At 47.4% G+C, this 9556-nt stretch overlaps 1 protein-coding gene across 1 annotated transcript; it reads right to left on the bottom strand.

Moving 5' to 3' along the window:
- Positions 1 to 5456: 5456 nt before the first annotated feature.
- Positions 5457 to 7676, bottom strand: LOC123111906 (probable xyloglucan endotransglucosylase/hydrolase protein 27). Its single transcript, XM_044532785.1, has 4 exons — positions 7336 to 7676; positions 7031 to 7131; positions 6708 to 6916; positions 5457 to 6280 (listed from the first exon to the last, which is right to left on the bottom strand). The coding sequence occupies exons 1-4, from the start codon at positions 7571 to 7573 to the stop codon at positions 5797 to 5799; spliced, it is 1032 nt and encodes a 343-aa protein (XP_044388720.1). The 5' UTR covers positions 7574 to 7676; the 3' UTR covers positions 5457 to 5796.
- Positions 7677 to 9556: the final 1880 nt, after the last annotated feature.

Below are 9556 nucleotides of genomic sequence, written 5' to 3' on the forward strand. Positions count from 1 at the left end.
AATGAAATATTTTGGTTTAAACTCATGTTAGAGGATTTTAAAAATAACACTTATCACCTTTGCATACTTGCACCAATTACCCCCACTGATCCCATTAGTGCAGTCACGCATTCTCGGGACCTTTCCCCGGCGAGATCGAAGAGAATCATGCGGAGAGAAATCTCTGGAAGAGGGCGTGGCACTACTGCGAATGGGTCAAGGGCAAAGTGTGTCGTATAGCTGAATTAACCAAAGGTGCCACACTCCTTCAATCCATGATCGACTAGTTCGACCGCATCTCAACGGCCGCCTCCGCAGAGATGGAAGTTGTGCTCATGACAGCCTTAAAAAAGTGATTGTGTCCCTCATCCAAGACGCACATGCGTTCATTGATCACGTGGCCCTAGAAGTTGTAGCAGCAAAAGCCTCCCTTTCCTATGAGGTCTCCTTCAAGAGGAGGAAGAGCTCGTAGTTCAATTAGTAAAGAATCATAGTTTTAAGGTTGTCTGAATTCTAGTTCTAATCCTTCTTGAAATCTATTTAGTCACTCCATTAGTCCATCCAAGTTGAAATCCTAGTTCAAAAACTTTCCTTGTTGAGGTGGGGGAAGGACAAAGATGTCTTTGAGCTAGTGATAAATGTGTCACACATGGGAAGAATTTGTAGAGGTGCATTTTATGGCCTCGGTAGGCTTGTGATCAACCCATAGATACCAATGAAAAATAAATAGACACTCAAAAAAGGTACATGCTCAAACATCATTAATTAACTCCTTATCAATTTGTTTTCTAGGTTTTTTATCGGATTTTTTGGCGGCATGGCCAAGCAGTAAGGTAGGGGACTACAAATCCTTCATCCCCAGTTCAAATCCGTGCTTAATTCGAAATAGGAAAACGACATCAGATAAAGTGAGAAATAAACCAATTTGGGATCCTCATTTTGGTCAACCCTCCATGGAAGCCTTTACTCGAGGAGGTGTTGCGTCCGCTCAATATTTCTTGTTCTGGAGATAAATCCAAATTCCAATGGTAGATGAATAATTGCAAATTTGCGTGTGTATGAGAATAGAATAACTTCAAAATAACTGACATAATTTTGTATGTTTTTACCCTCGGGGGGAAAGTAAAGGCCCTTGTCCCTTTGAAAGGTTGTGGACGAGGAGGGATTCGAACCCCCGACACCGTGGTTCATAGCCATGTGCTCTAATCCTATGAGCTACAGGCCCAGCTGTCTCCAATCCAACTAATCATTACATGATTTCCAATAAAGTAAAGATCATCAATTAAAGGTATAAATAAAGTAATATACTGGAATAATAAAAGATGAATCCCCAGAGAGGGAACTCTGGGAAGATATAATAAATTAAGATGCTCCTAATGGAATACATAACAAAGCCACTTTGCCACCTACTGTTACTAACTCGCCGTCTCCCCACGTTAAGATAGTACTTGTTGTTGCACCATGAGTTGTTACGCCAGTTCGTAGTTACTGGAACTATGTCGTATGGGTTAGCAATGACCCCAATCAAATTATTTGGGCCTACTCGTTATCAGTGGGACCAAGGATACTTTTGGCAAGAAATATATCAAAGAGTTAGCAATGGTTAGCCAAAAATCTTAATTTATTAGAAGCTTGGTCTAGAATTCCCAAAAATTGGCATTTTATGATTATATTGGTAATAATCCGGCAAACGGGGGATTGTTCAGAGAAGGCTCAGTGGACAAAGGGGATGGAATAGTTGTTGGATGTCAATTAGAAAGGACTAAAAATTAATTAAATTCAAATTGAAAAATTTAAAATGGGGTACCCATTGAGCAAAGATAAGTTGTAATTGTATGGCAGTATCCGAAAACATATCTTGGTGTACGACCTAAAGGACTCATGGAACCTGCTACTAATTGTTCCTCTGCTTCTGGTAAATCAAAGGGTAATCTTTCACATTCTACCAAAGAAGAAATTAAAAACCCTGAAAACCTAGAGGTAAAAGCATTACCAAAGGCTCATTCATCAAAAATTAAAACCATACAAACAGGAAAAGAAAAACGAATTTATTCACAAGACCCAGGAAATCGTAATTTTGGATTCCATTCATAAAAGATATTTTATTGCGACATGCTATTTTATCTGTTGCTTACTTTGAGGATTAGTCGTGGTCTTCTGGACTCTACCAAGAGTCTGGACTAATTTGTATACTTTACACATTTAATAAACACATATAGATACTGACATAGCAAGCGATTAATCATAGAACTCATATTATATATAATATAGGTTCTTTATATTTTTTAAAAGAAATTAGAAATGATAATGATTATGAAATAAAAAACTCATATCATAATTTTTTTAAATTATTGTGAATCCACTCCAATCGAATATTGAATATTCAAAATTTTCAATCCAAATTCAAAGTTTTTGAGATCTTTAAAAAAGTGGATTAATCGGACGAGGACAGACAGAGAGTCCCATTTCTACAATTCGCGTATGTCCGGCAGATCTACCCGTTGTGGATTGTAGATTTGAAATGGATATTAAAAGAAAACAATTGCTTAATTATAGTATTGATTTTGGAGTTTGTATATTTTGTGGCAATTGTGTTGAGTACTGTCCAACAAGGTGATCCATATGGACCGTGATCCGTATACATTATGGAGACTTCCCACATGGCGACTCTGCTAGAGTTGCTCTTACAAAAAGAGAGGCGAGTGGTGCCATTAGCTAGCTAGATCTACCAGCAACCTTTTTCTATTTGGTAGAAACCACACATGTGATTCACGGTCTCCAAGTGGCCACGCCACATCCGACGGCTGTGCATCGCAATAACCATGTGGAGGGGAAAAGGGCAAAAAGTGGGATAGGGGGAGGGGCAACGGATAAAGCGCATTCATTGATTGTGGCTCGGTGTATCTTCTTCAATCTCTCATTGACATTTTTATTTCGATTCTCCTTTTTTTCCACTCTCATCCTTCCCTTCTTGAAATCTAGGGTAATGATGTTAGTGTAGCGAAAGCAAGGGGACAGTGGAACGAAGATGCTACAAGAGGGCCTTGGTGCTTCTAGAATCTAGACAGTAGGAAGATTCCGACAATGACCCCTATGCCCCCTTTGACCTCTACTTCTGATTCAAAGAAGGAAAGGGCAAGGCAAAGGGACCTCACCAGTGATGTCTTTCTTTAGTTTATTATGTTCTTAGATTTAAATCCTAGTATACCATGCCATGTGTTTAACTACCCTGTACTATCTTATGTTATAATTTGTCCAGTGAATGTCAGATGTGTCCTATCGAATGATATATATTGCATGAGTTGGGGAAGGGTAAATTTGGGGGTGTCGTGTTAGGGGCAAACAAATATGTTGGTGCAGTTGAGTGCCCTGAGAGTTTTGGAGATTGTTGGACAGAAACAGTGAGGGACTAATGTGTTGCCCACACACAGAAATTAGGTCCCTGGAGTTCATAGGAGTTTGCTATGAACTCAGAAGATTATTATGTGCAAAGCGGAGAAGAATGCTAAAGCAATCGAGAAGATTGCTATCAAAGAGATTGCCTGGCGGAAATGACTCCAAAAAATGCCGACACGAGGCAATTGCTATGAAACATTGTCTGAGAGTTTTGAGTGCGGCAGAGAAGAATGAAGATGAAGAGAAGACATACTCCCTCCGGTCCATATTATTTTTCGCTCAAACGAACATATCTAGCACTGAAATACGTCTAGATATATCCGTTTGAGTGACAAGTAATATGGATAAGAGGGAGTAGTATCTTCTGTTGTAGTTCATTTCTCTTATTTGAGTCATATAGGACCACTGTACTACTAAAAAGGGTCTAAGTATTTTAAAACTTAAGTTTCTCTGATGCATAACCGAAACATATCCCAAGTAAGATGAGATAAATCTCTTCATGCGTCGATTCATTTGCTTCCCAGCCAGAGACGATAATCTTCTGGGTTGCGGAAGAAATGGTCGAGTAGAGGAGTCAGATTTACCTACTCCCTCCGTCCATGAATAAGTGTATATATTCGCCTTCAAAATTTGTACACAACCTCTTTTTAAAGTGAGGTCCTTTCCGGAAAAATAATAATAAGGGGGGGTTATTTTCCTTAGACGAGTGCGGTTACCAAAGATGTATACTTCCTCTGTTCCTAAATATAAGTTTTTATAGAGATTCCACTATAGACTACATACGGAGCAAAATGAGTGAATCTACACTTAAAATGCATTTATATACATCCGTATGTGGTGTGATATCTCTACAAAAACTTATATTTAGGATCGGAGGGAGTACAACGGATACTTGTGCAACATTTTCCCCGGAGTTCTGATCCACGGCATAACTCCGAACAATGCGGTGAGGTCTGCATCTCAAGGAATCAAACTGGCCAGACATTTAAACCTGACGCAATAAACTCGGCAGTTCATCACGCTGCTTCATAAAAACCCGCGCACGGCGTAGACAGTCAGTTGGATTGCGTGCTACCTGCCCGTGTGACTGCGATATCATCAATATACATACTGCACTCATTTTTTTTTTCGGGTAACATACTCAAATACTCATTGTACACTACTTACCACGGAATAATAGAGTAGCCAATTGAGTGAGAGATGCCCTCGCCCTGCCTCCTGCCAGTGCAAACGCAACAATGCCTATCTCGGGTCATCAGATCATGTGGGCGCCATATGGTTGGACTTGGGAGACGGGGGTTGGTGACGGGGACAGCTTGCCGCAACTGGTCGCTCTAGGATTAGGGTCCCGAAATACCAAACCTTGGATGCATTAGCAGGACGACCCAGCAGGTTTTTGTACTGGTGTCAGAATTTATCTACTGTTATTACTGACCCACCAGCATGTTTCTTCTCACACACAAGTTTATCCCAAATTCTACGAACAATCACTGATAAGTGGGTCCAGCCGTCGATCAAATTATGTTCGTGCAATCGTTTACATAGCAGAGTTCTGTCCAGGCAGGAGCCACACAATCGTGTACCTCGCCTGCAGTGGCCAGTTTCCTCTATCGGCCGGGAGCACGCGAACGACCGAACTTTCCCTCCCTCACGGGCACAGCGGCTGACAAGAACGAGAGGCACGCACAGCGTCATGTAGCGCTAGAATCTTTCCTAGCCGGTGAACGTTGCCCCGGAATCCCTGACAACACCAGCGGCTCGTGCCCACCCGGCCACCCACGCGGTACGCTTGCCTCCCCCTTCGGACGCGCCATGCATGTGCCGCCACCGGCGCTGGAGCCCAGCGTCGTACCTCCCTACGCCGCGCCCAAACAGTGCGTTCCACCGATGTGCCCAAACAGTGCGTTCCACCGATGTGCCCAAACAGTGCGTTCCACCGATGAAAATTGCGCGAGATCACGAGCTCTTCGTCGTCTTTATCCCCCGTGAAAGCTACGGCTACGAGCCTACGACGAGGTTGCTACTGCAACACGAGCGGCCATGTACATGCATGCGACAGTGATAGGAGTAGGAGCAAGTCGGAATTTTAACGTCGTTGAATTGATCATCAATGGCAGGCGCGGTCCGCGCGGATGGTCCAAGGAGACAATAATAAACGCTAAGCTAGCTACTCGCCCCCGAATGGCGGATGGGGCAGGGCGGGAGTACAATGCTCGCGTGAGTCGTGTACCCGCCGCGGGCGAAACCTTCGTGACAACAATGGGGGAATAAATTCCGACCGGTTTCCACCGCACACGGCACAGCGCAGTCACCCTGGCAAATACGTACGCCGCCTCGCCCGCCTCTGTACATCCCCGGTCATCCTCGGTGCCGGAACGCCGGAGCCGTGCCGCGACGGGTTGGCGCGCCGGCCGCGCGGGATCACATGACGACGTCGGAGCGGTGGCCGCGCCCTCCGCGGCGGTGCCGGCGGTCGCCGCCGTACTTCATCCCGTCCGGGCCGAACAAGCGCGGGAGCGCGGCGGCGTCACACTCTGACAGAGCGACCGGGTACCGGCGGCGGTCGTGGCAGTAGGAGTAGGACATGTGCCCACGCCTGAAAGCAGACATCGACGCCTGCTGCCCGGCCGACAAGGAGGCGGCGGCGGGCTCGTACCAGGGCGTGCCGCAGGCCGCCGCCGCGGCGTGGTCGATGGGGTTGACGGGGCAGCCCTGGAGGACGAGGTCGCCGAACTCGGCGACGAATGGCGCGTACTTGTAGTTGACCCTGTAGCGGCCACCGAGGGTGGCCCAGGCGGAGCCGTCCCAGATGGTGGCGTAGAGGGACATGGGCTTGGAGGGGAACGCCGCGCCCATGGCCTCCCTCCTCACCACCTCCCTGATCGGGGTCTCATCCACGTAGAATCTGCAGCCAAAACACAAATGTCAGTGCGCAGTTCACAAAAAGAGAGACCACAAATTATAAATTGTTTTGTTCTCTATTTCTTTATGTGCAGAAACGTTGTCGATTCTTTTGGTAAAAGAATCCAGGCAATGCGCATTGAAACAGGCGCAAAGATCTCGGAATGACCCAAGTTTGCCAAGGTCAGAAGGGTGGTGACACAAGCAGCGGGCAGAGCAAGAAAAACGCCAAAAAGGTCTGTGACTGGCTCTCCCCACGAGCGCTCAGGAATCCAACTTCCAAATCCACACCAGGAATATCATCATAACTTAAATTAATTATGGTGCGCTTCTTCCACCCCGAACCCGAAGTAGGCCAAGCAGACGGAAATGAGAGAAGCAGAGGAATGAACAGTGGAACGCAGATGGGGAAGAATGAGATGGTGCCTCACATGATGCGGTGTTGGGTCCAGAGGATGGAGTAGTGGTGGAAGTCGTCCGTGGGGTCGAAGGGGAGGTCGTAGCGCTCCTCCCGGCCGGCGCCGGTGCTGCCGTTGCCGTACACGTTGGTCTGCACCCGCCACTCGCGCCCGCGCACGTTGCCCAGGAACTCGAAGTCCAGCTCGTCGTGGGTCTTCTCGTACGCGTCGGCGTTCGACAGCTGCATGCGAAAACACAAACAAGCATCTTCTTTAGATTCGCATTAGCATGTTTTTGAATTGATTTGGTGGAAAGATGCACAGCAGGGAGAGTAGCGAGGAAACACTGAACGTACGTAGAATGCAACGACGACACCGGCGGCATAGTCGGCAGGGAGCTTCACTGCGGCGCTGAAGAAGCCGTGGAGGAACAGGTCCTGGGAGGCGAACCCGGAGCCTGCACAAGGAAGAGGAAGACGAAGACACGTTCTTGTGAACAACACCCTGAAGTTGGCAAAATCACAAAACCTCCCTCCTTCTGCCTTAGGAGACTGGACACTGGAGAGGAGGGACCCGTTCGTGAAGCAAAGAAGTGCAATGCGCACCCGCATATTACGTCGAAATCGCATAAGCGCGGCCGCTAAAGCCGGGCAGCACTCACCGGTGGACTCGTCGAGGGCGAGGTGGACGCGCTTGCCATCGCGGCGGAGGGCGAGGTTGCCGCTGCCGAAGAGTTGGGTGTAGCCCTCGTCGAATGCCATGGACCGCACGACGCCGTGGAGCGGCGCCGGCTGCCGTGCCTCTCCGCCGCGGCCAAGCAGGACGACCGCGGCGACGAGGACGAGGAGGAGGTGGGCGAGCCGCGGCGACGGAGGAGGACACGGTGAGCTGGACGCCATCTCCACACCTCGCTCTCCAGTCTCCACTCTGAGCTCGGCTCTGCCTCTCTCTGCGCAACGCGGCCGTGATAGGTGCGATTTTATTGTGATGGCTCCGTCCAGTCTCTCTCTCTCTCCCCTGCTGTGTGAGCGCCTTTTTCTCGGGACGTGAGCTGCTACAGTTTTGTTCGGCGATTTGAATTAGTCCTCGTGTTCGGGCCCAGCGTCCGGTGTCTTGGATTCCTGGCAGGGCGGGCCCCTACTATGCGCACACCAAGTCACCAACGTTGCAAAATTGCATGTCTTCTTTTTTAATTATAATAATTAATAAAGAAATGAAAATCCTGCTGGTAGTAGGAGTAGTACTACCTAGGGCATTTTGGAGAACGATCGATGGAGCGATGGAAGTCGTTTTTATTAAAAAAAAAGACTTTTCGCGTCTGGTTTCAAAATTTTCTGAGAAAAATCAAACACGTTAATATGGATGCTTTTTTCTACATGTGTGCATATTCATGCAATTTTTAATAATAGCGAACAGTTCCTATATTGTTACCCGAAAAAAAAGTGCATATATGTTCACCATTTTCAAAATCGCGATTTTTCCTTTTTTGAGTAGCTCTCACCTTTTTCTTTTTTCGAAAAAACTTCTAATCTATTCATCTTCAATCATGGCAGTACAACGAATACCAGAAATAAAATTTACATCCAGATCCGTAGACCACCTAGCGACGACTACCAGCACTGAAGCGAGCCGAAATCGCGCCGCCGTCATCATTCCTCCATCGCTGGAGTCGGGCACAACTTATTGTACTAGACAGTCGGGAAGTCGTCGTGTTAAGGCCCCATAGGACCAGCGCACCAGAACAGCTACCGTCGCCGATGAAAAATAACGTAGGTTGGAAGGATTCAACCCGAAGACACACAAGCGTAGACGAACAACGACGAGATCCGAGCAAATCCACCAAAGATAGATCCACCTTAATTTATGTCATCTCAAGATTTTACTAGCCTGTACTAGTATACACCCGCATGAACATGCGTGATTTTTCTTTAAATCATACAACTTCAAAATATAAATTTCGATTTTTTCAACAAAACAACTTCATGGAGCCTGTACTAGTAGCATTTCGGAGTACTACTGAGACACTCCGATAGGGATCGCTCGTTCCAGGTCTTTCGACGTTTTTACCTTTTTGCGGGGACAGATCTGTCGACGTTTCACATCGCGGTGAATTCTTTTCCGAGCCTACCGTACAACCACTACTCTCTCGCCTGCGACGAGTAACTGCGGTAGTAGATGGCAGTATACTGCTACCGAACAGTGAAAAGATAGGCTTGGGCCCATATGTCAGTCAGGAGCAGCGGCTCACAGGTTAATTTCTCAACCCAAAGCCGAGGGTTTAAACGACGTGTAGCATCATTATCGTGTCCCCCCTGCTCTCTCTCTCTGCGCCCGTTCTTTGCCTCTGGGAAAGGCAGCGCCTTTTTCTTAATTGCGGACGCAGACGGGACACGGCCTGGGGTTGGCTGCTTGCTCCTGGACGTACGCCGTGCCATGCCAGGCCACTTGCGATCGCGGGGTCCGTGGTAGTAGTGGTAGCTTGACAATGTTGTACAGTACTACTACTGGAGTAGGAGTACTTGCGAACGGAGCCGCGCGGTAAAAATTTCCCAGCTTTTGGTAGTACGCTACCGCTACTCCGTGACCATGAGAGCACGGAAGAAGAGAGTGTTCCAGAGGTGTACATGTATTTGCCGCGGACCGAAATACGTACTGTACTCGGTGTGAGACCGGCTACTTCGCAGCAGACAAGCTCCTCCGTCAGCTCCCCTTCGCCGACGACCTCTGTCGTCCATAGTAGGGGGTCGCCGGATCCATGCGCATGGATCGTTTTTACTTTCTTGTAGTCTAGATTTTTAGGTTGTTCATTCTCTTGGTTTCGACGACGACGATGACGGCATTGAATAAAGATTTTTTGGATCCATCCCTGACGAGGCCATCAG

The sequence above is a fragment of the Triticum aestivum genome, chromosome 5B, assembly GCF_018294505.1.
Source record: "Triticum aestivum cultivar Chinese Spring chromosome 5B, IWGSC CS RefSeq v2.1, whole genome shotgun sequence".
In the NCBI taxonomy this organism is placed as follows: Eukaryota; Viridiplantae; Streptophyta; class Magnoliopsida; order Poales; family Poaceae; genus Triticum; species Triticum aestivum.